At 37.1% G+C, this 27,962-nt stretch overlaps 3 protein-coding genes and 1 pseudogene across 6 annotated transcripts; all 4 read right to left on the reverse strand.

Moving 5' to 3' along the window:
• Positions 1-1,359: 1,359 nt before the first annotated feature.
• Positions 1,360-11,601, reverse strand: LOC147290913 (putative disease resistance RPP13-like protein 1). Of its 2 annotated transcripts, XM_086236452.1 has the most exons (4): positions 8,109-11,601; positions 7,419-7,633; positions 7,010-7,047; positions 6,244-6,726 (listed from the first exon to the last, which is right to left on the reverse strand). In XM_086236452.1, the coding sequence occupies exon 1, from the start codon at positions 11,599-11,601 to the stop codon at positions 8,197-8,199; it is 3,405 nt and encodes a 1,134-aa protein (XP_086092578.1). In that variant the 3' UTR covers positions 6,244-6,726; positions 7,010-7,047; positions 7,419-7,633; positions 8,109-8,196. The 2 variants fall into 2 exon arrangements, with proteins under 2 accessions (XP_086092579.1, XP_086092578.1); XM_086236453.1 differs by lacking the exons at positions 6,244-6,726; positions 7,010-7,047; positions 7,419-7,633 and adding an exon at positions 1,360-1,659.
• Positions 2,391-5,445, reverse strand: LOC147290914 (putative disease resistance RPP13-like protein 1; annotated as a pseudogene).
• Positions 11,602-14,331: 2,730 nt separating the features above from the next.
• Positions 14,332-18,379, reverse strand: LOC147290915 (putative disease resistance RPP13-like protein 1). 2 transcript variants are annotated; one of them, XR_015121148.1, is made up of 2 exons: positions 15,208-18,379; positions 14,332-14,566 (listed from the first exon to the last, which is right to left on the reverse strand). XR_015121148.1 is itself a non-coding variant. In XM_086236454.1 (2 exons), exon 1 carries the CDS (start codon positions 18,224-18,226, stop codon positions 15,290-15,292), a length of 2,937 nt encoding a protein of 978 aa, XP_086092580.1. In that variant the 5' UTR covers positions 18,227-18,379; the 3' UTR covers positions 14,332-14,566; positions 15,276-15,289. The 2 variants fall into 2 exon arrangements, 1 of the variants encoding a protein (XP_086092580.1); XM_086236454.1 differs by having other exon boundaries at positions 15,276-18,379.
• Positions 18,380-20,839: 2,460 nt separating this feature from the next.
• Positions 20,840-25,961, reverse strand: LOC147290916 (RGG repeats nuclear RNA binding protein A-like). 2 transcript variants are annotated; one of them, XM_086237160.1, is made up of 7 exons: positions 25,437-25,961; positions 23,982-24,300; positions 23,815-23,877; positions 23,544-23,676; positions 22,734-22,892; positions 22,574-22,630; positions 20,840-21,343 (listed from the first exon to the last, which is right to left on the reverse strand). In XM_086237160.1, exons 1-7 carry the CDS (start codon positions 25,642-25,644, stop codon positions 21,161-21,163), a joined length of 1,122 nt encoding a protein of 373 aa, XP_086093286.1. In that variant the 5' UTR covers positions 25,645-25,961; the 3' UTR covers positions 20,840-21,160. The 2 variants fall into 2 exon arrangements, with proteins under 2 accessions (XP_086093286.1, XP_086093285.1); XM_086237159.1 differs by having other exon boundaries at positions 23,815-23,880; positions 25,437-25,958.
• Positions 25,962-27,962: the final 2,001 nt, after the last annotated feature.

The following is a 27,962-nucleotide window of genomic DNA, read 5'->3' on the forward strand; positions in this document are numbered from 1 at the left end:
AATTCATCGTACGTACCAAATTGCAGAGCACCGCAGGCGTCAAAATATTTCTCACTTTAAATCCTATAAAGGAGAAAGAAATTGTGCGTGTAAAACCAATTCTTGGGGAATCTATTAGGAAGAACAAGGGCCCCTTCTAGAGAGAAAAGCTAAAAAGTATTACATCTATTCCAAAACAGAACTGGTCTTTTCACAAATAAAGGATTTCATATGCCCCAAGTCAGAAAACCAGTAACACAATATTACATGACCATAATATAAAAAAAAAAAAAAATACGGGAGAAGTGGAGAACATATGAAACGACTTAAATTTACAGTTTAAGTCATAAATTTTGTTTTCAACAAATTAGGCCAAATTTCATTTTTTTAGCAATAATTTGCTCGAAATTCCACTTTAATACTTGTAATTTCATTTTGTCGATTTTGGTCGTATAGTTAGCAAAATGTTGCACTTCCAGTATATGTTTGCAATTCCATTAGGGCTGGCCAGAGTGCCTGTAATCTCCCCAAAGATGCTTCAGCCCGTAGGAAAAAAATTGGATTGAGGCCAATTTTTAAAGGCCCAATCACGGCTTAAGGCCTGAACCAAACATGTTAAGGGCTGGTCCAGCCCGACTGTTTGGAGAAACATTTACATACAACCGTTCTGAACTCCCCTTATCACAAAACTGGTCATATGACAGATTATGAGGAAAGAAAGTTGCATGCAAAGATGTTTTTTCTTTCCCAAGTAAACCAACATGTATACATGTTTGTCATGAACTATAAAGAAAGATCAAACAAACCTGGCATGATTTCAGGCGATTCATCACATCACATTGCAGAGCACACATCCACATAGCAGTCAGATGTCCTGCACTGCAGGCAAAAATATTTCTCACTTTCTATGAGAAAGAAACTGAGCAAACCCAATGCTTGAGCAACTGACTAAGACAAACAAGGGCCCCATCTACTAAATAGAAAAACTAAATAGGTCGCTTACATCTATTCCAAAACAAAACTGGGCAAGGATGATGACTTAAATTGGATGATTAGCCAACTTAACTACGAGTCTACAACATACTCAAATGACAAATCCAGAAAAACGGTTCAAGACACATTTTAAGAATGGTAGTCTCTATCAACTTTTCTTTTCTAGAAAACATTACTACTGGGCTAGCATATATTCATTAATGATGTTATGGTAAAATTCAAAGGGTAAGCAAAGGTGCAACAGAGCAAATCTCATAAAGTGGAAAAAGAAGCTCAATCCAAACAGGAAGTCCATTCAAAGGACAAAAATGAGTCAAATATTTCTAAAAAAATCAATAACAAGTCAAATAAAAGAGCAAGAAATCATTAGGCATACTGTTGGGAAATTTGTTTAAAGTCTTCCAATACATTCCACAAGTACCAGTCAATTCAAATGTCTAGAGAGTAGAGGGTAAAAAAAAAAAAAAAACTAGTAGTGACTCCAAGTCTCCCAGTATATACACAACAGTACATCACTACAAATTAGGAACTGCCTCTTTTGCTGTTTCTAAGTCTGCTCCAGTTGAAGCCTTCGACAGTCAACCCTCCATTGATGCAAATAGTTTACCCAGTGCAGGTAGGCAAAAAAATGTCACCAAGGAATACACATCTCTCCAGGGAATCCTAAGAAATTTCGTGACTGATATACTGCATGTAAAGAACAGAAAACAAAGAGGATACACTAGCCAACTTTCCCAAGTATAATTCAAGACCCTTAAGGCTAAGGATGAATTGGCATTCAGAAGACATAGCACTTTTAGTGGGAGCTGATACCACACCACCAATATACATAGCAAACATAAAAACAGTAGTACTATTAGCTTGATCCTGAAGCTTTCAGAAGAGGATGGGCAATTGAAACATGCAAATGGAAAGTCGATTCAAGATTAGTACCCATATGTTATAGTAAATGACTAATCTTCAGCTCTATACTCAATTTGTTTAAATGAGTAAATGAGTAAATGAGTAATCTACAGCTAAACATTAGGAAGAATTCAATTGTTAGCCCAAAAGTTGAATACATATATATTGTAAAAGCTCTTGTAATAATAAACAGAACACAGTGGCTTGTTATAAAGCATTCTGATTCATCCAAGCTCTAAAATGGGATGTGAAAATTAATATATTATAATAATAAATAGAACATGTTTTCCCGTGGAAGCATGATGCGAGTGAGACCAAATTGTTTGGGTCTCCTGAAATGGAGTTCGTGTTCAAACATTTGGAATTTGAAAATATAGAGTTTATGTTACAGAATGCGATGACAAAGAAGCAGATCGAGTTTGCAGAAAATTACATGTTGAGAGGGAATTGCATAATTACAATTCACACAACTGGGTGGGAGTGGGACCCATCAACACATACATTCTCATACAATATCATATAAGCTTCCCATCAATCCTTATGTTGGGGATGTGAGCAATCTTGGGCCAGTCTTCCCCTTTCTCTCTCTCTCGCACCGTTCTTCTAGCAAAGGACATCCCCATATAGTAAACTCGGAAAGAGAATTGGGTAGCCCTTCATCTGGCAAGCACTGCAGCTCAGGGCATGTCAAAATCCCCAACGTTTGAAGAGAGTTGAGGTGTCGAAACCCCTTGCCGTCCATCTTCTTAACATTCAAAAGATTGGAGATCCAGAGAAAAGTGAGAGTGGTGGGCAGCAGCCCCTCCTCCGGAAATGAATCATCTACTACTTCTTCACAATCTTTGAACCCAAGTCTCAAGTGTGTAAGAGAGGTGAGTCTTGGTAGACCCCACTGCATCCGCTTTGCCATCAGTTTCTTGCAAGCAAAGATCCTAAGTGATTTTAATTTTGACGGCAATCCCCCTTCCGGAAATGATTCCAATTTTGGACAATCTTGTATCCACAGAGACTCAAGTGATGGAAGAAGGCTGTGCATGTCTTCAGGCAGTGACCTCAATTCCTCACATCCTCTTATTTTTATCTCTGTCAAGTTGGGAGTCTCCGGCCCATATGACCAACTTGGAAATGTTGTCCCTCCATATGAATAAATAAAAAGCTTTTTTAGGTTTGTATGAGGTTGGAGCTTCTCAAGAACTTCTGTCTCTCTTTCTTGGTGTGAATCATCAGTTACACTTGGTTTCCATCTCAAAACTAGTTCATTGAGATACTTCTTGTCCCTCATTATGTTCACCTCTAAAGCATCCTTTACATGAACCAGATTACCAAGTCCCGAGATACGAAGTCTTCCTCGCAAAAACCGAAGCTCCTTTAACTCTAAAATGTCATGCCCTGCAGTATGCTTGTCTACCACAAAGTAACTTAAATCTCGGAGGTCTTTCAATTTTCCCATACGTGGTGGCATCTTTTGTAATTTAGTACCCTCAATATCTAGATGGCGCAAGTTGATTAGTCTTCCCAAGTCGGTTGGCAACTGAGTAAGAGCTTGACAACAGAACAACAATAATGTTTGTAAATTATACAAATTGCACACTCTATCAGGTAACTTTTGAATGGAAGTGCGAGACAAGTCCAAGTGCCTTAGATGTTTCAACTTGTCAATTGAATCAGGCAGCTCCTTCAAATCATACCTTGCCAAATTGAGCACTCTTAAATATTGTAACTTTGAAAAGAAATCATGTAGTACCTTAGCGTCCAATGTTCGGAACATATGACCATACCCATATTTTTGAGATGGGAGGAAAGTGCGCAAACATTTAGCTTCATATAAAGCTTCAAATTTCTCAAAGCGAGGACTACCATATTTTTCCATATATGAAAAATGACGAGCCTTGCTCTCGATGTTGAGTGAGTCATTATCCTCCCACCTAACACAAAAGTCTCCAGACACAAACTTTGCTAAATCATTAATAAGATCATGCATGCTGAACCTTGACTCACCATAATAATCTACATGTTGAAAAAATGATCTTGCAATTAGATAATCAAAGTAGCTTTCTCCAACTTCTTCCACCATTTTCTCCTTTTTGGGTTGTAAGAGATCTTCGGCCTTCCACAACAAAATCAATTCTGATTTTTTAAATACATGATTCTTGGGATATATCGAACAATAGGCAAAACAACGCTTGAGATATGGAGGCAAATGATAGTAGCTTAACCATAGAGCCGGTAGAATTTTACTCTCCTCAGGCGAAAAATCCCATATTTCACTGTTCAGTATATCTTTCCATTCCTCAGTATTTGATTTAGAGCGTAAGAGACCTCCAAGTGATTTAGCTGCTAAAGGAAGACCCTTAGACTTTCTAGCAATTTGTCTTCCTATTACTTCAAGATTTGAGCGTGCACTATCAGTTGCATTTTCAAAGGCATGTTTTGCAAATAAAAACCAGCAATCTTCTTCAGATAGTTGCATTAGGTGGTGAGTTTGAAGAGTACCGCCCATCATAGATGCTACACCTTCATTACGGGTGGTTACAATAATCTTACTTCCATTTACTCCAGACTCAAAAGTTTGCCTTAAAGAATTCCAATCAATATAATTTTCATTCCATACGTCATCGTGAACAAAGAGAAACTTCTTCCCTGTCAAAGCCTCCTTCAGTTTACGTTGAAGCATATCTAGATTCATCATATCACAGGGTTGTTCAGTGATTGACTCATAAATTGTTTGTGTTATCCTTACAACATCAAATTTTTCTGACACACAAACCCATGCTTGGATGGCAAAATGTTTCGTCACTCTAACATCATTGTATATGAGCTGAGCAAAGGTGGTTTTTCCAATTCCGCCCATGCCCACAATAGGAAGCACGCTTATGTTATTGCCAGTCGCATCATCAGATAGCAATAACTTAATGAAGCTCTCCTTCTCTTCATCTCTTCCACACACATCAGATTCTACCAAAGAAGTAGTTGAAGGTGGTAGTATTGTTTCGGATATTCTGGGTCCACCATCTGTTTTCAAATTAAGGGTATCTTTTTGCTTTACAATAAACTCTAGCATGTCAAGAATTGCCTCTATCCTGGAGTTGAGTGTTGTGTGATCAAAAGCATGAAGCACAGAAGTGATGTGCTTTCGTACCTTACGTGTGATACTCCCAGATCCAGGTTTCAGCTGCTTGGACCTTAACGCTTCAGTCTTGATCTCGTCCAACAGGTCCTCAGCATGAAAGACGGCATCTTTAAGCTCACTGAGCCACTTCTTCACTCTTGAGTCAGTCAGTTGTTTCACCTCGGCATCTTCGACAACAGCATCAGTAGACAACAACGTGATGTCCAACTTCTTCAGTAATTGGTTGGTCCGTTTCTTTCCCCTGAGGAAGTCCAGGACCTCCCCAGAAGCCATCTTTTGAAATAAAGCAGAGAGAAAAGCTCCACCCACAACCTCCAAAGCCATGATTGATTTCTTCTTCTTAACTCGCAAATGTAATTCAGAGCGCAGTTGAGATCGAGAGAATGTACTTCTGAAGAGAGCAAGCAAAAACAAGGACGACTAATCTTTGTTTTTTGATGTGTGAACTTGAGAGCAGAAGCAGCACTTCTTTGCAATTCACATATTCCTTGGGTTTGGATATAAAATTACAGAGACAAGTATTAGTGGACGACCCATTAGTCAAAGAGTTAAAAGAAACGAAGGCAATTTTCATTAGAGGACAAAACGCAAAAGGACACAATTTTGCACACAAAGCAATTCTCATTGGACGGGTGGTTCCACTTGTTGTCTTTCTTAATTATTATTATTTGTTTATAATACTTTCTCAATTATTTTTAATATTTTATGCTGATCGGTATATGTTTTCTTTGTTAAATGTTTAGAATAAGGGAGTAGGTTAGACGTCAGATAACTTGAGCAACCCCAGACACGGAGCTGCATGCTTCAATGTCTCTTTTTCAAAAATTTTACTTAAATTGTTCTTTTGAGTAATTTCACAGAAGAATAAAATTATAATTAATTTTTTAACAAAAAATAAAAGGCGACAACTGAGAGATAGGACTACACAGTCTACACAACTGAGAGATAGGACTACACAATGTCGCTTGTGGACAGAAGCAAAAGCTAGAAGGAAACAAATATTAGTAGACAAAAGCAAGAAGCATATCTATACTATAATATAAAGCAATAAGTTGAAGTTTGGCGAAATTTTCGAAAATCCTAAGCTACACCCTTGAAGTTGAAGTTGAAGCTTGACCACAAAAATACTCAACTCACACAACGGTTCAAACGAGATACAAGAAGGTGCACCAGAGCAAGCACAAAACGTATAAGTATCCAAACTCAACATAGCAGAAAGCAAATCTCATAAGGTGGAAAAAGAAAGGAGCTCTTTCCAAACAGGAAATCAATTCAGAGGACAAAAATGAGGCAAATATTTCTTACAGAATCGATAACAAGGAACTAAGGAAGTCAAATAAAAGAGCAAGAAATCATTAGAAATACTGTTGGGATATTAGTTTAAAATCTTCCAATACAATCCACAAGTACTAGTCATTCACTGTCTTGAAAAAACTAAAGAATCTAGTAGTGTCTCCAAGTCTCCCAATTATATACACAGCAGTATATCACTACAAATTGGGAACTGCCTCTTTTGCTGTTTCTAAGTCTCTCCAGTTGAAGCCTTTGACATCCATCCCTCCCTCGATACACGTAGCCTTTCACAGTTATGTAAGAGGCTGCAGCCTGCAGGTAGGCAAAGAAATGCCAGTGACACCAAAGCATACACATCTCCTGGCTCTCCAGGGCATCCTCAAGGGGTCTGAGAGTTGATAGCCTCCCAAAAAAATTTCAGTGAGATACTGCATGCATGTAAAGAACAGAGAACAAAGTGGATACATTAGCCAGCTTTCCTTAGTATAATTCAAGAACCAAGGCTAAGGATGAATTGGCATTAAAGAGAATGAGAATAACTCTTTGTCTTGAATTGTATACAAAAGTTGAAACCTATGGAATTTAAAAAAGTGAAGCACCTTTAGTGGAAGCATATTATATAGTTGCAACATCCGGAGCTGATAGCACACCAGCAATATATATATATATATATATATATATATAGAGCACATATAAAAACAGTAGTACTACCAGCTTGATCCTGAAGTTTTCAGAAGATGGGCGCGCAACTGAAACATGCAAATGGAAAATAGATTCAAGATTAGTACCCGTATGTTATAGTAAATGAGTAATCTTCAGCACTATACTCAATTGTTTATATACAATCTAGAGCTAAACATTAGGAAGAATTAATTGTTGGCCTCAAAAGTTGAATACGCATATATTGTAGAAGCTCTTGTCATAAAAACAATATAAAACAGAACACAGTGACTAGCTAGTCAATAGTCACAAGGCCTTCTGATTCATTCAAGCTGTAAATGGGATGCAAAAATCAATATTTTTAGGAGAAAATTGGAGGTGTTTGGCTCCCCACACTTGACTCCAGTTCAAACATTTGGAATTTCAATATAATATTGCAGCAGAGTTTGCAGAAAAGTACCTGATCGAGAGGGAATTGGATAATTACGATTACAACAACTCATCTGGGACCCATCAACACATCATACAATATCATATGCGCTTCCTTTGATGGATATGTAGGGGATGTGAGCAATCTTGGGCCACTCTTCCCCTTTCTCTCTCTCTCACACCGTTCTTCTAGCAAAGGACACTCCCAGATTTGTAGCTCCAAAAGAGAAGTGGGTAGCCCTTCATCTGGCAAGTTGTATGTACAAGTTTTGTAGTCAGTCTCTAGAGCAAGCATTTCAGTAACCAAACTCAAGTTGCATGACACAAAGCGAATCTCTTAAAGTGGATAACAAAGAGGGAAAAATTCCTCACAGTTAAAATCGATGACAAGGAAGCCAAGAGAGGAAGAAATCATTAGGCATATTGTGGAGAAGTTAATTTAAATTTTTCCATTACAACCTACAAGTAGTCAATTCATGTATCTACAAATTGGAAGTTGAAGCTAGTAATGATAGTCATCCCTCCATCAATACCCAGTTTCAATTAACTTCTGAATATATAATGAAGAAGACACATTGGCAATTGGATTATGAAAACTAAATTAAGAATTGCACAGTTGTACAGTCTTTCTGAAGAGGATGGGCAAATGAAACATGCAAAATGGACTTTACGTTACAGAATGCCGATGACAAAGAAGCAGATCGAGTTTGCAGAAAATTACCTGTTGAGAGGGAATTGCATAATTACAATTCACACAACTGGGTGGGAGTGCGACCCATCAACACGTACATTCTCATACATCATATGCGCTACCCATCGATGCATATGGTGGGGATGTGAGCAATCTTGGGCCAGTCTTCCCCTTTCTCTCTCTCGCACCGTTCTGAAAGAAAAGGACATTCATAGATATATAGAACAGAAAGAGAATTGGGTAGCCCTTCATCTGGCAAGCACTGGAGCTTAGGGCATGTCGAAATCCACAACGTTTGAAGAGAGTTGAGGTGTCGAAACCCCTTGCCGTCCATCTTCTTAACATTCAAAAGATCCTGGATCCAGAGATATTTGAGAGTGGTGGGCAGCAGCCCCTCCTCCGGAAATGAATCATCTACTACTTCTTCACAATCTTTGAACCCAAGTCTCAAGTGTGTAAGAGAGGTGAGTCTTGGTAGACCCCACTGTATCCGCTTTGCCATCATTTTCTTGCAAGAAATGATCCCAAGTAATTTTAATGTTGACGGCAATCCCCCTTCCGGAAATGATTCCAATTCTGGACAATTGTTTATATACAGAGACTCAAGTGATGGGAGAAGGCTGTGCATCTCTTCAGGCAGCGACCTCAATTTATCACATCTGCTTATTGCTATCTCCGTCAGGTTGGGCGCATCCAGCCCTCCATCGGGAAAAAATACAATATTTGGGCAATAAGATATATCCAAAGTACTGAGGGAAAAGAGTTTGGGGGATTTACACTCTTGTGAACTTGTAAGGGATAAATTAATTTTACTCAATTTGAGTGTTTGAAGCTTCGGGAAGTAGTCTAATGGTAATCCCCCGGTTAGCTTGACACAATCCCTGAGAATCAGCTTACAAAGATTAGGAAAAACCCCACCTTCATCGCCACATCCAACGACATACCAATCCTGCCACTCACACATTTTTTCAATGATCAAAACTTGCAGAGATCTAAATGGTTTAATTACACAAGTTTTGTCACCATAGAACTCAGGACCAATTGACCCCACACCATTTAACCCACTAATATGAAGCTCTTTGAGGGAGGGTAGCTGCCCTAATGGAGGCAGAAGCAAACAATTTACGCAATTCATAAGTTTAAGAGAAACCAGATTACAAGAAGAATGATGTCCTAACCAACTTGGAAATCTTGTGCCTCTATAAGAATAAATTTTGAGCTGTTTTAGGTTTGTATGAGGTTGGAGCTTCTCAAGCACTTCTCTTTCTCTTTCTTTTTGTGAATCATCCGTTCCACTTGATTCCCATTCCAAAACTAGTCCATCGAGATATTTCTTGTCCCTCATGATGTTGTCCTCCAAAGCATCCTTGGCATGAGCAAGATTACAAAGTCCTGAGATACCAAGTGTTCCGCGCAAATACCGAAGCTCCTTTAACTCCAAAATATCATGCCCTGCACTATGCTTGTCTAGCACAAAGTAATTTAGCATTCGGAGGTCTTTCAACTTTCCCATATGCACTGGCATCTTTTGTAACTTTGTACCCTTAATATCAAGATGGCGCAAGTTGATAAGACTTCCCAAGTTGGTGGGCAGCTGAGTAAGAGCTTTACGATGAGACAACAATAGTGTCTGTAAATTATACAAAGTACACACTGTATCAGGTAACTTTTCGATCAAAGTATAAGATAGGTCCAGGTGCCTTAAATGATTCAACTTGCCAATTGAATTAGGCAGCTCCTTCAAATCATAGCCTGCTAAATTGAGCACTCTTAAATATTGTAACTTTGAAAAGAAATCATGTAGTACCTTGGCATCCAATGTTTGGAGCTTTTCACCATACACATATTGTAGAGGGAGGAAAGTGCGCAAATATTTAGCTTCATATAAAGCTTGAAAATTTTTAAAGCCATGACCACCATATTTTCCTATATATGAAAAATGACGAGTCTTACTCACAATGTTGGGTGAGTAACTATCCCCCCACCTCACACAAAATTCTCCAGACACAAACTTTGCTAAATCATTAATAAGGTCATGCATGATGAACTCAGACACATAGTTTGTTTGAAAAAATGACCTTGAGGTTAGATCATCGAAGAAGCCATTGCCAACTTCTTCCACCATTTGATTCTTTGTGGGTTCTAAAAGACCTTCAGCCTTCCACAACACAACCAATTTTGATTTCTTAAATGTATAATTCTTGGGAAATATAGAGCAGTAGGCAAAACAACGCTTTAGATGTGAAGGCAAGTAATTATAGCTCAACCATAGAGCTGGTAGAATTTTACTTTTCTCATGTGAAAACTCCCATATTTCACTCTTCAGTATTTGTTCCCATTCCTCCATATTTAATTTAGACCTCAAGAGACCTCCAAGTGATTTAGCAGCTAAAGGAAGACCATTACACTTTCTAGCAATTTTTCTTCCTATTACTTCAAGATCATCTGAGCGTGTACTAGCACTTGCATTTTCGAAGGCATGTTTTGCAAATAACAACCAACAATCTTCCTCAGATATTTGTGTTAGACGATGAGTTTGAAGAGTACCACTCATCATAGTTGCAACATCTTGATTGCGTGTTGTGACAATGATCTTACTTCCATGTACACAAGACTCAAAGGGACACCTTAAGGAATCCCAATAAATATAATTCTCATTCCAAATGTCATCATGAATGAAGAGAAACTTTTTTCCAGTCAAAGCCTCCTTCAACTTACATTGAAGCATATCGAGATTCTTGATATCACAAGTTTGTTCAGTAATTGACTCATAAATTGTTTGTGTTATTCTAAGAACATCAAATTTTTGTGAAACACAAACCCATGAGTGGATGTCAAAGTGTTGTTTGACTCTGTCATCATTGTATATGAGATGAGCAAAGGTGGTCTTTCCGATACCACCCATGCCCACTATAGGAACCACACTTATCTTATTGCCAGTCACATCATCTGATAACAATAACTTAATGAAGCTCTCCTTCTCCTCATCTCTTCCATACACATCAGATTCTACCAAAGAAGTTGAAGGTAGCACTGTTTCAGATATTCTGTGTCCATCATCTGTTTTCAAATTAAGGGCATCTTTTTGCTCTACAATGAATTCTAGTGTCTCAAGAATTTCCTCTATCCTGGAATTTAGTGTTGTGTGGTCAAAAGCATGAAACGAAGCAGAGATGAGGTCTTGTACCTTATAACTTGTGCTACCTCCAAATTGATCATGATCAGCTTCCATCTTGTGCCTTAACGCTTCTGTCTTGATGTCCATCAAGAGGTCCTCAGCATCATAAACAGCCTCTTTAAGCTCATCGAGCCACTGCTTCACATTTGAGTCAGTGAGTTGCTTCTCCTCGGCATCTCTGAGAACAGAATCAACAGACAACATCTTGATCTTCAACTTCTTCAGCAATCGATCGGTGTGTTTCTTTCCCTTGAGGAATTCCATGACCTCCCCAGAACCCATCTGACGAAATACCTCTTGAAACGAAGCAGAGAGAAAAGCTCCACTTACAACCTCCAAAGCCATGGTGATCTCTTCTTAACTTGCAAATGGAAATTGTGGAATTGAGAGAACAGAGAAGGTACCCTTGAACAGAGCAAAAACGATCGACTTTTGTTTTTGTTGCGTGAACAAAAAGACAATTGGCGGACGACCCATTCTTCAAACAGTTAGAGGGACGGGTGGTTCCACACTTCCACTTCCACTTCCACTCGTTGTCTTTCTTAATTATTATTATTTTTTTATAATACTTTCTCAATTATTATTAATATTTTATGCTGATAGGTATATGTTTTCTTTGTTAAATGTTTAGAATAAGAGAGTAGGTTATACGTCTTTTTTTCAAATTTGTTACTCAAATTGTTCTTTTGAGTAATTTCATAGAAGAATAAAATTATAATTGATTTTTTAACAAAAAATTAATGGAATTTCTTAAGTAGATGTGAAAACAAATTAGTAGCACATCCGTTGTTAATTTGGGCTTTGAACCCTACATTCTATTGTAACAAAAAAGAAAAGTTATGATCATAGCCTCTATAAAATTAGAATTTTATTTTTTAAATAAGAGACATCTTAATTCCAACAAAGAAAAAAAATGTAAAAGGTAAGATTAAACTTGTTAGCTAGGTACGTAGAGAATATAAAGCAATTAGCACATATGCCAAGTGGAAAAACTAGGAGTAGCAGTTATAGTATTTATGACGTCCCTGGGAATGTACGTAGCCAGGGATCATCAACAAACAGTAACCCTTACCCACCCACGTTGTTTTGTGAATTTTTTATGTATAATCCATATATTGTTGATGTAATGTATTGGTCCACTCTAATCGCGATTTTCTTTTTTTCAGTAATTTTAATTTTAAACAATAAAAAATTGGTAGTTTACTTTTTACACTGTTAACAGACGAAGGATATTTGATGGAAGGCGCCATTTTCTCACTCACAATGAAGTTGGTGCATGGGACATGAAGTTCTCATTCTGCATGGCGTTTCAACTATGAATTAAGAAGCTTAATTTATTCATTATTCATTTTTCAGTTTTTTCATCTTCTGCACATTTATCTTGGCTTCAAATAAATTGGTTCAGGCCAGAGAACGAGAAAGAGAAAAGAGGTTTTTCAGTTTTCTTAATCGAGCAAGCTAGAGATCCAATTGTGACAAGTAGAATGAGATCGATCAACCACATTGTAGACCTATAACCCAAAACGCACATTTGGGATATGCAAATCTGTATACATATATGCAAAGATTTCTTCCCCATGTAAACCTACATGTATACATGTTTGTCAACTAAAGAAAATTCAAACAATATTAGCATGCTTTTAGGCAATTCATCGTACGTACCAAATTGCAGAGCACCGCAGGCGACAAAATATTTCTCACTTTACATCCTAAAAAGGAGAAAGAAATTGTACGTGTAAAACCAATTCTTGGGGAATCTATTAGGAAGAACAAGGGCCCCTTCTAGAGAGAAAAGCTAAAAAGTATTACATCTATTCCAAAACAGAACTGGTCTTTTCACAAATAAAGGATTTCATATGCCTCAAGTCAGAAAACCAGTAACACAATATTACATGACCATAATATAAAAAAAATAATAAAATAAATAACTACGGGATAACATATGAAACGACTTAAATTTACAGTTTAAGTCATAAATTTTGTTTTCAACAAATTAGGCCAAATTTCGTTTTTTTAGCTATAATTTGCTCAAAATTCAACTTTAATACTTGTAATTTCAATTTTGTCGATTTTGGTCGTATAGTTAGCAAAATGTTGCACTTCCAGTATATGTTTGCAATTCCATTAGGGCTGGCCAGAGTGCCTGTAATCTCCCCAAAGATGCTTCAGCCCGTAGGAAAAAAATTGGATTGAGGCCAATTTTTAAAGGCCCAATCACGGCTTAAGGCCTGAACCAAACATGTTAAGGGCTGGTCCAGCCCGACTGTTTGGAGAAACATTTACATACAACCGTTCTGAACTCCCCTTATCACAAAACTGGTCATATGACAGATTATGAGGAAAGAAAGTTGCATGCAAAGATGTTTTTTCTTTCCCAAGTAAACCAACATGTATACATGTTTGTCATGAACTATAAAGAAAGATCAAACAAACCTGGCATGATTTCAGGCGATTCATCACATCACATTGCAGAGCACACATCCACATAGCTGTCAGAGGTCCTGCACTGCAGGCAAAAATATTTCTCACTTTCTATGAGAAAGAAATTGAGCAAACCCAATGCTTGAGCAACTGACTAAGACAAACAAGGGCCCCATCTACTAAATAGAAAAACTAAATAGGTCGCTTACATCTATTCCAAAACAAAACTGGGCAAGGATGATGACTTAAATTGGATGATTAGCCAACTTAGCTACGAGTCTACAACATACTCAAATGACAAACCCAGAAAAACGGTTCAAGACACATTTTAAGAATGGTAGTCTCTATCAACTTTTCTTTTCTAGAAAACATTACTACTGGGCTAGCATATATTCATTAATGATGTTATGGTAAAATTCAAAGGGTAAGCAAAGGTGCAACAGAGCAAATCTCATAAAGTGGAAAAAGAAGCTCAATCCAAACAGGAAGTCCATTCAAAGGACAAAAATGAGTCAAATATTTCTTAAAAAATCAATAACAAGTCAAATAAAAGAGCAAGAAATCATTAGGCATACTGTTGGGAAATTTGTTTAAAGTCTTCCAATACATTCCACAAGTACCAGTCAATTCAAATGTCTAGAGAGTAGAGGGTAAAAAAAAAAAAAAAACTCGTAGTGAATCCAAGTCTCCCAGTATATACACAACAGTACATCACTACAAATTAGGAACTGCCTCTTTTGCTGTTTCTAAGTCTGCTCCAGTTGAAGCCTTCGACAGTCAACCCTCCATTGATGCAATAGTTTACCCAGTGCAGGTAGGCAAAAAAATGTCGATCACCAAGGAATACACATCTCTCCAGGGAATCCTAAGAAATTTCGTGACTGATATACTGCATGTAAAGAACAGAAAACAAAGAGGATACATTAGCCAACTTTCCCAAGTATAATTCAAGACCCTTAAGGCTAAGGATGAATTGGCATTCAGAAGACATAGCACATTTAGTGGGAGCTGATACCACACCACCAATATACATAGCAAACATAAAAACAGTAGTACTATTAGCTTGATCCTGAAGCTTTCAGAAGAGGATGGGCAATTAAAACATGCAAATGGAAAGTCGATTCAAGATTAGTACCCATATGTTATAGTAAATGACTAATCTTCAGCTCTATACTCAATTTGTTTAAATGAGTGAATGAGTTATCTACAGCTAAACATTAGGAAGAATTCAATTATTAGCCCAAAAGTTGAATACATATATATTGTAAAAGCTCTTGTAATAATAAACAGAACACAGTGGCTTGTTATAAAGCATTCTGATTCATCCAAGCTCTAAAATGGGATGTGAAAATTAATATATTATAATAATAAATAGAACATGTTTTCCCGTGGAAGCATGATGCGAGTGAGACCTAATTGTTTGGGTCTCCTGAAATGGAGTTCGTGTTCAAACATTTGGAATTTGAAAATATAGAGTTTATGTTACAGAATGCGATGACAAAGAAGCAGATCGAGTTTGCAGAAAATTACATGTTGAGAGGGAATTGCATAATTACAATTCACACAACTGGGTGGGAGTGGGACCCATCAACACATACATTCTCATACAATATCATATGAGCTTCCCATCAATCCTTATGTTGGGGATGTGAGCAATCTTGGGCCAGTCTTCCCCTTTCTCTCTCTCGCACCGTTCTTCTAGCAAAGGACATCCCCATATAGTAAACTCGGAAAGAGAATTGGGTAGCCCTTCATCTGGCAAGCACTGCAGCTCAGGGCATGTCAAAATCCCCAACGTTTGAAGAGAGTTGAGGTGTCGAAACCCCTTGCCGTCCATCTTCTTAACATTCAAAAGATTGGAGATCCAGAGAAAAGTGAGAGTGGTGGGCAGCAGCCCCTCCTCCGGAAATGAATCATCTACTACTTCTTCACAATCTTTGAACCCAAGTCTCAAGTGTGTAAGAGAGGTGAGTCTTGGTAGACCCCACTGCATCCGCTTTGCCATCAGTTTCTTGCAAGCAAAGATCCTAAGTGATTTTAATTTTGACGGCAATCCCCCTTCCGGAAATGATTCCAATTTTGGACAATCTTGTATCCACAGAGACTCAAGTGATGGAAGAAGGCTGTGCATGTCTTCAGGCAGTGACCTCAATTCCTCACATCCTCTTATTTTTATCTCTGTCAAGTTGGGAGTCTCCGGCCCATATGACCAACTTGGAAATGTTGTCCCTCCATATGAATAAATAAAAAGCTTTTTTAGGTTTGTATGAGGTTGGAGCTTCTCAAGAACTTCTCTCTCTCTTTCTTGGTGTGAATCATCAGTTACACTTGGTTTCCATCTCAAAACTAGTTCATTGAGATACTTCTTGTCCCTCATTATGTTCACCTCTAAAGCATCCTTTACATGAACCAGATTACCAATTCCCGAGATACGAAGTCTTCCTCGCAAAAACCGAAGCTCCTTTAACTCTAAAATGTCATGCCCTGCAGTATGCTTGTCTACCACAAAGTAACTTAAATCTCGGAGGTCTTTCAATTTTCCCATACGTGGTGGCATCTTTTGTAATTTAGTACCCTCAATATCTAGATGGCGCAAGTTGATTAGTCTTCCCAAGTCGGTTGGCAACTGAGTAAGAGCTTGACAACAGAACAACAATAATGTTTGTAAATTATACAAATTGCACACTCTATCAGGTAACTTTTGAATGGAAGTGCGAGACAAGTCCAAGTGCCTTAGATGTTTCAACTTGTCAATTGAATCAGGCAGCTCCTTCAAATCATACCTTGCCAAATTGAGCACTCTTAAATATTGTAACTTTGAAAAGAAATCATGTAGTACCTTAGCGTCCAATGTTCGGAACATATGACCATACCCATATTTTTGAGATGGGAGGAAAGTGCGCAAACATTTAGCTTCATATAAAGCTTCAAATTTCTCAAAGCGAGGACTACCATATTTTTCCATATATGAAAAATGACGAGCCTTGCTCTCGATGTTGAGTGAGTCATTATCCTCCCACCTAACACAAAAGTCTCCAGACACAAACTTTGCTAAATCATTAATAAGATCATGCATGCTGAACCTTGACTCACCATAATAATCTACATGTTGAAAAAATGATCTTGCAATTAGATAATCAAAGTAGCTTTCTCCAACTTCTTCCACCATTTTCTCCTTTTTGGGTTGTAAGAGATCTTCGGCCTTCCACAACAAAATCAATTCTGATTTTTTAAATACATGATTCTTGGGATATATCGAACAATAGGCAAAACAACGCTTGAGATATGGAGGCAAATGATAGTAGCTTAACCATAGAGCCGGTAGAATTTTACTCTCCTCAGGCGAAAAATCCCATATTTCACTGTTCAGTATATCTTTCCATTCCTCGGTATTTGATTTAGAGCGTAAGAGACCTCCAAGTGATTTAGCTGCTAAAGGAAGACCCTTAGACTTTCTAGCAATTTGTCTTCCTATTACTTCAAGATTTGAGCGTGCACTATCAGTTGCATTTTCAAAGGCATGTTTTGCAAATAAAAACCAGCAATCTTCTTCAGATAGTTGCATTAGGTGGTGAGTTTGAAGAGTACCGCCCATCATAGATGCTACACCTTCATTACGGGTGGTTACAATAATCTTACTTCCATTTACTCCAGACTCAAAAGTTTGCCTTAAAGAATTCCAATCAATATAATTTTCATTCCATACGTCATCGTGAACAAAGAGAAACTTCTTCCCTGTCAAAGCCTCCTTCAGTTTACGTTGAAGCATATCCAGATTCATCATATCACAGGGTTGTTCAGTGATTGACTCATAAATTGTTTGTGTTATCCTTACAACATCAAATTTTTCTGACACACAAACCCATGCTTGGATGGCAAAATGTTTCGTCACTCTAACATCATTGTATATGAGCTGAGCAAAGGTGGTTTTTCCAATTCCGCCCATGCCCACAATAGGAAGCACGCTTATGTTATTGCCAGTCGCATCATCAGATAGCAATAACTTAATGAAGCTCTCCTTCTCTTCATCTCTTCCACACACATCAGATTCTACCAAAGAAGTAGTTGAAGGTGGTAGTATTGTTTCGGATATTCTGCGTCCACCATCTGTTTTCAAATTAAGGGTATCTTTTTGCTTTACAATAAACTCTAGCATGTCAAGAATTGCCTCTATCCTGGAGTTGAGTGTTGTGTGATCAAAAGCATAAAGCACAGAAGTGATGTGCTTTCGTACCTTACGTGTGATACTCCCAGATCCAGGTTTCAGCTGCTTGCACCTTAACGCTTCAGTCTTGATCTCGTCCAACAGGTCCTCAGCATGAAAGACGGCATCTTTAAGCTCACTGAGCCACTTCTTCACTCTTGAGTCAGTCAGTTGTTTCACCTCGGCATCTTCGACAACAGCATCAGTAGACAACAACGTGATGTCCAACTTCTTCAGTAATTGGTTGGTCCGTTTCTTTCCCCTGAGGAAGTCCTGGACCTCTCTAGAAGCCATCTTTTGAAATAAAGCAGAGAGAAAAGCTCCACCCACAACCTCCAAAGCCATGATTGATTTCTTCTTCTTAACTTGCAAATGTAATTCAGAGCAGTTGAGATCGAGAGAATGTACTTCTGAAGAGAGCAAGCAAAAACAAGGACGACTAATCTTTGTTTTTTGATGTGTGAACTTGAGAGCAGAAGCAGCACTTCTTTGCAATTCACATATTCCTTGGGTTTGGATATGAAATTACAGCGACAAGTATTAGTGGACGACCAATTAGTCACATATTCTCAGTACTATACCAGATTTACCAGTTTGTGGACAGAAGCAAAATAAACAATTCTTTAATTTGGACCATTGGTTTCCCTTATTCTTTTCTTTTTTTTGGCCATGTCCCTTGTTCTTATCTTTAACCATTATTTTTTTTGTACGACTTTCTCAATTATTGTTTGGTTGTTGGTAAACCTTAATGAAGTTAATAAATGGGAAACTACATAGACAAGAAAAAAAAACATACAATTTTCATCCTTGAATCAGTGGAAATCAAAACACCCTCATGGATATTCAATGGAGTAACAGCTTCAACATTGAAGGTATCATTTTCTTGGGGAATCTATTAGAAAAAAACTAGGGTCCCTTCTAGATAGACAAGCTAAAAATCTTACATCTATTCCAAAACAAAACTTGGTCAACGATGATGTCTTGTCACAAATAAAGGATTTCATAAAGGAGAAAGGAGAAAATGGAAACCATGATTAGATAAGAAAATAATCTCACAAGGTTAGTGACATTTCAAAGCAAATCACCTAACAAATGAACACTAGTGTCATGTTAGTGACATGATCAACTTCTTTGGTAGTGAAAATGAAGCTAACATATGAAATTACGTAAGAGACAGAGAGAATTGGTAGATGACCAAGAGTTAAAGAGTTAAAGAGGGACAAGGGCAATTCTCATTGGTGGACACAATTTTTTTTGGGTATATACAAGACACAATTTGCCCACAAAGCACTTCTTATTTTTTTGTTACAGTAGAGGAAATTGAACATTGACCTAACCTAATCATAACTCTTATCGCACCCACCCTCGTCACTCACCCTCATCAATTGAGCTAACGCAAGGGCTAAAGCACTTCTTATTGAGGAATCCATTAATAAAATATGCCTTTATAGATATGTCTTTTTCAAAATCCAATTCAATAGTAACAATAACTATTATAGTTCATTATTGCCTAATAGTAACAATGATTGTTATTATCGAACAATAACTATCTGCTCGTTAAAAAAAAAAAAAGGCATAAATTCAATTTAGACACATAACTATATAAACTATTTCAACAGGGTCCATGAATTTTAAAATATTTCAAATATACACCTGATTTATTATCTAAATTGAAAAATAAATTTCTGTCCATTGATTCGTTGAGAGATCAGTTAAATGACAGCTTGGCTTTTGCTGACCGGGATTACTTGACGACGTGGCACTATCTCAGCAAACATTTCCCGCCGAATGAGCGACACGGGCCCACAATTTAATAATAAGAGAGAGAGTGAGAGTTTGTGGGCCCGTGTCAGGGTTAGGTGGACCCGTGTCACTCATTTCCCGCCAAATGAGCGAGACACAGGTCCACCTAACCCCTGACACGGGTCCACAAACTCATCATCTCTTTCTTGCTCGTTGAACACAAGTGAGAGATTTGTATTTGAATTTGGGGAAAAACGTGATGTTTTTTGAAGACTAAATGGTCAGGAGAGCGTTCGACGAGCGAGAAAGAGGTGATGGGTGTGTAGGCCCGTGTCAAGTGGACATGTGTTACTCATTTGGGGGGAAATGTATGCTGAGTTAGTGCCACGTCGCCAATTAATCCCCGTTAGCAAAAGTCAAGCTGACATTTAACTGATCTCTCAATAAATTGATGGACGAAATTTCATTTTTCAATTTATATAATAAATCAGGTGTATATTTAAAATATTTAAAAGTTCGTGAACCCCGTTAAAATAGCAAATATAGTTATGTGTCTAAATTGAATTTATGTAAAAAAAAAAAATAAAGGACAAGGCGAGTGACTATCTACACTTTGATTTTGTATTGAGAAGCTTTATTTCTTTTTTTCAGCTTCTGCATCTTCATCATTTTCCATCATGGTTTTCAAATAAATTGGTCCTTACGTTCCCTCATAATTCTTCCACCACATTTTTTGCAACATATAATGTCATTACAGTTTCAAAGAGGGCAAGAGATCCAAATTATGAGTAAATGAGATCAACCACATTCAAGACCTAACCCAAAAACGCACTTTGGGCTAGACATCAATAGTGAACATCCGGCAGCCTTAGTCTCCGGGCTAGTGACAGTCATTAGTGCACATAAAAGATGCAAGGCTGCCCATGTTTGGGGAAATACTTGCATACAACCGTTATAACTTCCCCTCATAAACCGGTCATGCTACAGTCGACAGTTTAAAGGTGAGAAGAATGGTTATATGCAAAAGTTCTTCCCCATGTAAACCTACATGTACACATGTTTGTCAACTATAAAAGAAACATGAAACAAAATTAGCATGCTTTTAGGCAATTCATCATATCAAATTGCAGAGCACACATCCCCCGATCAAGGAGAAACAAATTGTGCAAATGCAGTTCTGGAGGAATCTACTAAGAAAAACAAGGGCTTGGGAGAGAGAGCTAAAGTCTTGCATCTATTCCAAAACAAAACTGGTCAATGATGATGTCTTGTCACAAATAAAGGATTTCATATGCCCCGAAGTCAGAAAAACAGTAACATTGCATAACGATAGAAAAAAAAAAAGGAAAAAGAAAAAGAGAAAACTACAGGGGAACATATGAACCGACTGAAATTTACAGTTTTTCAAGTCATAAATTTTCTTTTAAAAAATTAATACAGGAAATTCAATTATTCTAGTCAATTTCCTGCTTCAGATGAAAGGAAGAACCCAAAAATCGAGTACGATTGAGACTGTAGGTGGGGTTCTTAAAAATCTCACTTGCCACCCAAGGTTGGGAACTGCCCACGATCCTGAATGGACGGGGCTGCAACGCTGCTCTGAGAGTAGTTGCTGCTAAACCCTCCTCTGGAACCACGACCACGCCCTCGGCCACGACCACCTGGGTTGTAGTACCTTTCTCCTTCAGCTGGCTTTAAGAACTCATTGATGCTCACAGACTGGCCCATAAAACAAAGAAAATGGCAGTTCAGTATCAATTTGAACGGAGAAAGTGGAAAATATTATTAGATCTGAAAATAACCTAACAATATTAGTGACATTAAAAAGCAAATCACAATATAAGATGACCACCACTGTCAGACCAGGAAGGACTTGTCAAACACATTCCAATCCAATAGGCTGAGAAGAGAAGCAATTTCGCACAAAACAAATTTTAACAGGAAAACAGTAAAGAAATTGTTTAATCATGCTGCTCAATCAAATTCAGAAACAAAAATAAGATCTCAGAATTTGTAAGTAATTCAAGCAGTACTTGCAGCTAACCTATTAAACAAATTTTAGACCACAAGAGACAGTGAGATTGTCCACTTGAAATTGAACGTTATGGCACACTTCAAGAGGTTTATTGCAATCCCAATTCAAATATGAACTCTTTTAATGGTTGGAGTAAAAACAATAACTAGCGATGCTCTGGTGAACAGACAGAAAAGGATGGAAGGGAAGGGGAGTTGCTCCATGTGTCATTCAACTAAATATTGAAAAAACACACATGCGCATTAGCTAAACTGGAATAGGAAAGGGACTGGATTCTATTTGTACCAAGCAAACAAAAAAATATCAAATTTTGCGAAACAAGTTTCCAAAATCAGAAACTCACTTTACACTTACAAAACACTCACATATGTAATTCCGTCTTTGAATACACTGGAAAGGAAGCTAACACATTAGCACACAAAATAAAATTGCAGAGCACACTCGGTAAGAGTTGGAAAATGGCTTAACATTAGTCAAGAGCAAATGTTACAAAATCCAACCTAAGGGTCATCGTTGTGAAAGATTATGGCATGCCTTGTACATCCAAAGTTCCCAAAATCCCAGTGAATATGTGTAATAGAAATACAGATACACCAGGAAACACGGCGGCATAGGAACCACAAATCTACACCATTCTTACATCTAACAAGCAGATTACAGAAAGGTATTTCTAACAAGAATGATAGAAAAGAGGGTACAATAACTTATTTGAAGCTTGTACACGAGTCCACTATATCCAGCTCACTGATTTTTACTTCACCAGTGGGCTAGACACCAAAGTGGCAACAAAAAAAATAGGGAAAGACAAAAAAAGATGGTCTTCCTAGAAAGCAAGAGGCCTATATAGTACTGAAATAGACAATAAAAAATAATTAAACGGGAGATGAATTCCAGGCATGGTTAAGAAATAGTACCTTTTTGGATTTTTCTTCCTTCTCAGCAGCCTCCTTCTTCTTATCCTTGTCCGAGCCCTGTAAAGAAAAAAAGGTCAAGTGGCATGGACAGTTAATATGATGTCAAGTGCCACAAGATGAACAGGTACTTAGACTTCCAAAAAGGACAAGCAGATCTCACCAATTTAATGAAGATATCATTATTGCCCTTCTTGTTTGAAAGCTGTTGCAATGATTCAAATTCCTTAGTGTCAACCTTTCTTTCCTCAGTAGTCTTAAGTGCCTGCAGGGCCTTCCTTTTCTCTTCGAGCACCTTCTCATACTCTTCAAGTGTCATTTCCTAATCAGAAACCATAACGAAAACACAAACTAGGTTAACACAAAGCTAAAAATCTAGCAAGGTCTATTAAGTTATTGGCTTAATAAGAGGCATGATAAAGCTCTAATGCCAAAATTTTCACATTCATCAAAATATACATTAAAATTCTTCAGTAAAACACATTCACCTTACAATTGATGCAACAAAGTAATTGTTCCACCCAAACAAAACAAGGAAACTTTTTTGGTAGTTCCTAAAATTAATCAGACAAGAATTTAATTTCGTAGACAGCATAAGCACTCCTTCTGGTTACTTTCAGGAAATTCAACTCCAAATTTTGCAACAATTATCATAAAAGGATTATAACAGACAATGGTAATTTCTTTTTAATAAGTGACATAGCTTTCTGTATAACTATTCATTGAAGTTTTTGTTTATGTTTAATACCAGCATTTACATGCCCCATACAGAAAACCAATGGATAGCCATTTCAGAATATATATTTCTTCTGGTGGGGAAAGGAGACGGTAGAACTATGATAAATCATGATAAGAGATGTTGAATTAGAATAAAATATCCAATTCATAGATACAATTCATCTTGAGTTAGTCATGAAAAGAAACAAATTTTGGGTGGAAAAAAAAAACAAAAATGAAAGCTTTAGACACTCACCTTATCCTCAGGTTCCTTTTCTTCAGGTTCGTTAGCAGGGGTATCCTTGTTGCCATCTGCTGCATCAACTTCTCCCACAGGCTTCTCATCGCCGAAATTCTTTTCAGTAGCATTGACAACTTCTTCAGTCACCCTAAGTATGAAAAAAAGATAAACAAATATTAAGGACAGACTTACAAATCTACAGAAAATCTTAAACAAAAGGAAACTAGGTATCAAAAGAGATTTGTAAAGCGGTAATGCAATTGGGTTGTAAGAGAGATGTAGTTACTGAGAAGGTTCATCAGTTTGAGATCCCCAGTTGCCACGCCCAGAACCTTCGCGTTTGATTTCACTTCTAGGCATAGAATAAGACAAGTTGAAATTATATTAAAGCTCAGAATCATTTTACAAAAAATGTAGTAGGCATTGCAATGGACCGCTTAAAGTAATATTCACCCGCGTCCAGTCCCACTACGGCGTTCAAATGCCCTCCGCGGGCGTTCCCCATCACCAACTTCCCCATTACCGAAACCAACACGGCGACCACCACGGTAAGGACCACGAGGTCCACCATAGCCACCACGCCTTTCAGACGGCTTTTCATCTCCATCCTCAAAAGCACCTTGGCCAGCAGGGACTCCACTGTTGCTGTATGTGTTCTCATTGTTGGCTGAGTCACGATTGTACCCACCACCACCTCGGGCACGCCCATATCCATACCCACGTCCACCTCCACGACCTCCTCCTCGACCAGCTTCATTCTTTGCTTCCCTCACTGCTCAAGAAGAAACAAATATTTATATAAACAAGTAAGAAGCAGCAACTTAAAAGAAAAATTTCACTAAATATGGTCTCAAGAGAATGAAGTACATCATATAAGCCAATTTAAATTTTCATAATAGGAAATAAAAGGCTTCACCTGGAAAATATCAATACCAGGGTGAAAGGGTAAAACTATATATCAAGTATAAATCATTTAAAGCAATGCCAAGGTAACAAAGAATCATTTAGATATTATCCCCAGGAGAGACTTGAAAACAGCGTATCCTCCAGCAAACAAAAGAATGAAATATAATTTCAAGAGCTTCTAGGAGGTTCAAAAATGTGTTTTTGGATGCAAACCCATGTCAGTCACATACATAACCAATTAAGATATTCTCACTAATTGGAGCTAAAAAAACCACTACTAATCACGAGACAACAAATAAGAGGAGAAAAAAAGGTGTGGCTCTGTTACTTTATTAAAGACAGAAAACAGATACTATATTCCTTAACATAGTCATGACAGTACATTTTGGTGTGCAAAACATGCATTTCTAAATGCAAGTACATTATTTATCCAATAAAATATACATGTGTGTATTTTACATATACAAGTACACACAATTGCGTGTACAAACAGGCATACATAAATATATGTTGTGTGTATGTGTGTGTGTGTGTGTGCAAATATACGTGCAGGTGTGGGTGTGTAAATTGTAATGCCTATAAACGTATCTAACAAAAAACAACCAAAATTCTTATTTGTCCTCTCTTGATTCTCTTCAGAACATTAAAGGACGCACCAAAAAAATGCACAGAACCCCAACATTCATTCATAGTCGACGAGAACTTAAAAAAACAACAAAGAAAAACACAAATTTCAATCAAACAAGGAAAGACACCAGACAAAAATCACTTCTAAAAACAACTCAATAAGAAAAGAGAAAACAATACCAAAATTTCACAAAACCCAAATTAAAACAAAAGAAAAAGAACCATTTCCAATCACAACCACCTATACAACCAGTCCCAAACTATAAATGAAATCCCAAAAACTCTCACAAAATCCAAATAGCCAAACAGAAACAAAAACACAGCTCATTCAAAAAGAACAATATAAACAAAGAGGTCCAAGAATCAAAAGCTGACCAGCCTGAGCAGGAGGTGCAGGCTTGGAAGGCAGCTTAGCTGGCTTGGTCTCCTGACTCTGAGCCCCAGGCTTAACCAGCTGAGCCTGACCCGAAACAGCCTTCTTGGGCACCGCAGCAGCAATCTTCTGTTGCTGAGCTGCGAGCAGCTGCGACGGGTCCTCAGCATCGTCGTCACCCAACAAATCAAACGGGTTCATGGTCGCCATTTTTTTTGCTCAATAAACCCACCACAAAAACCCTCAACTCCCTGAGATTCTTGCTGTCAGAGGCGACAGAGGAGACCTTACCTTATCAATACCTCCATAGATGTATAGATAGATAGATATGCAGATAAAAATGCGTATTGGAAGTTTAGGTGTAAAAACAGATCTGAAAGAATGAATCTTTAGGGGTTGGAGTGACAGAGAAAAGAGAGATAGAGAGAGAAAAACCCTAGCCGCAAGAGCAGAGAGGCAGAGAGAAAGAGAGAGAGTGAGTGAGGGAACCTAATCTAAAATGCTCAATTTATTGTTGGTGGTTTGTTCTATGGAGAGCTCGTGTGTCCTGTGGTCGCTCCAATATAATATTATTATTGGTCTACATGCACATACCTAATCAGTAGTGCTAGATATACCACATTTTTATACCATAATTTCATACCACCTTATGTGGCAACTTACATGACATTCATACATTGGATACTAAAAAATAAAAATAAAAACCCAAAAAGAAAAAGAAAAACTCTGTCCAATAAAATAATGACACGTGTGATGGTATAAGAATGTGGTATAAGAAATGTGGTAAGTATAGCATTATTCCATACCTAATATATGCAACATTTACACTAATTTTCTATTAATTTTAATTTTTAATATAATTTTTCCTCTCCCCTTTTATTACATATTTTTTCTTTTAATATAGTATAATTTAACTAATAAATATTGGTGAACTTATTGAGTTATAATAGTATAGATTCTTTCCTTATTTTTCATTTTGCTTTTTTTTTTTTTCGGGAAATTTTTCTTTGAGAAAATTACAGATTTAGTCCAGTTATTTTATACCTAGTTCAATTTTGGTCCACAATCTTTTTTAAGTTCTGTTTTGGTCCACTAATTGTTTGACTTGTTCAATAAAGGTCCAGATTTGTTTTCTCAAATTTGGCCTGCTTTTTACCCTATCAAATCTCACCCAAATTCAGCAAATATATACTTGTTTTAAAGCTATGCATTTCTTCTTTACAACCATATAAAGATCATTCAAATTGGAGTTCTAAAACTCAAGATAATTGACCCTAAAGTAGGGTACCCAAAACTGCCAATTTTTCAAATTTCACCAAATCTCAATTCTCTTTGATTATAATACTCCAAATTTGTTTTTATGACTAAGAAATGATGAAATATAACTTATACTTCAATTATAATTGAAGAAAACACAACCCAAAAGATTTAAAGTCACAAATCTGGACCTTTATTGAACAAATGAAACAATTAGTGGACCAAAACAGAACTTAAAAAAGATCGTGGACCAAAATTGAACTAGGTATAAAATAAGTGGACCAAATATGTAATTTTCTCTTTTTCTTTTTATATATAAGACTAGTGATGACGAGAGTCAAATTATTACTAAACTTTTCTATGTAGCAGTAACACCACGATAAATATTAAACGAGTGATACCAATTTACATAATTTTTTCTTTTTAACTCTAAGTGTGAGCTAAAAGAGTAATGAAAATAGTCTCAATTAAATTTAAATTTTAAATGATGTGTCAATATTCTAACGATTTATTTTTAGGTCCACTCTAAGACATTTTTGTACAACAAGTAAAATATTGACATATCATTTTGAATTTAAATTTGGTTTATAAATTTGAGATTTCTAAGAGTAAAATGCTATACTACTCGAATTTTATGTATTTGAATTGATTTTATTTTTGAGTCAATAATAAAATCAAATGATAAGGCTATGCACATGCACCTTTTAAAAACATCATAACTTGATCCGCTTTGACGTGATTGGAGAGCAATTCCATGAACACTCACATTATTTAACAGCATTAAGTGTGTAAAATGTATAAGAAATACGAATTGTTTTTATTTTTGCTAGTAAAAATGTTTCAAGTTAAAATGATCTAGCAAAAATAATTTTCATATATAAAATTCCATGTACTGATCATAATTGATGGTACTGTGTACAGAGTGTTGTGACGCATTATTGTTGGCAAATGCAAGGTTATGCATGAGATAAGCATAAGTCTCATTTTCATTTTTGAGTTCTTGGTTGGGGGTATGTTTGCTTGGATTTTTAATTTATTACGTGTATGCCATATTGGATAGAAGGGTTTAGGACTTATCTAGAATGCTCGATGTGGCAACAACGTGGCATCAGCTGGGCCGTTGATTAGGGGGACGGTGATTTTGGATTATTGAGGTGTTTTGGGGTTTTATGTACCAGTGGAGGTGTATTGATGAATAAAGTTGTCGTTGTCTGTTTTTTCTTATTTAGAAATGGATAAGTTGTCATTTTCTTTCCTGCCTACGTGAATTA

Source organism: Dryas octopetala, chromosome 3 (genome assembly GCF_963921425.1).
Source record: "Dryas octopetala chromosome 3, drDryOcto1.1, whole genome shotgun sequence".
In the NCBI taxonomy this organism is placed as follows: Eukaryota; Viridiplantae; Streptophyta; class Magnoliopsida; order Rosales; family Rosaceae; genus Dryas; species Dryas octopetala.

What these genes read in the sequence shown, in the direction of transcription:
- LOC147290913 (XM_086236453.1), bottom strand. Translation starts at nt 11,601, where the DNA reads ATGGCTTTGGAGGTTGTAAGTGGAGCTTTTCTCTCTGCTTCGTTTCAA.
- LOC147290915 (XM_086236454.1), bottom strand. Translation starts at nt 18,226, where the DNA reads ATGGCTTTGGAGGTTGTGGGTGGAGCTTTTCTCTCTGCTTTATTTCAA.
- LOC147290916 (XM_086237159.1), bottom strand. Translation starts at nt 25,644, where the DNA reads ATGGCGACCATGAACCCGTTTGATTTGTTGGGTGACGACGATGCTGAG. An exon ending in TGCACCTCCTGCTCAGGCTG is followed by an intron (nt 24,301 to 25,436) that starts GTCAGCTTTTGA and finishes CTTCTTGAGCAG; the next exon opens with TGAGGGAAGCAAAGAATGAA. An exon ending in ATGATATCTTCATTAAATTG is followed by an intron (nt 22,631 to 22,733) that starts GTGAGATCTGCT and finishes TTTTCTTTACAG; the next exon opens with GGCTCGGACAAGGATAAGAA.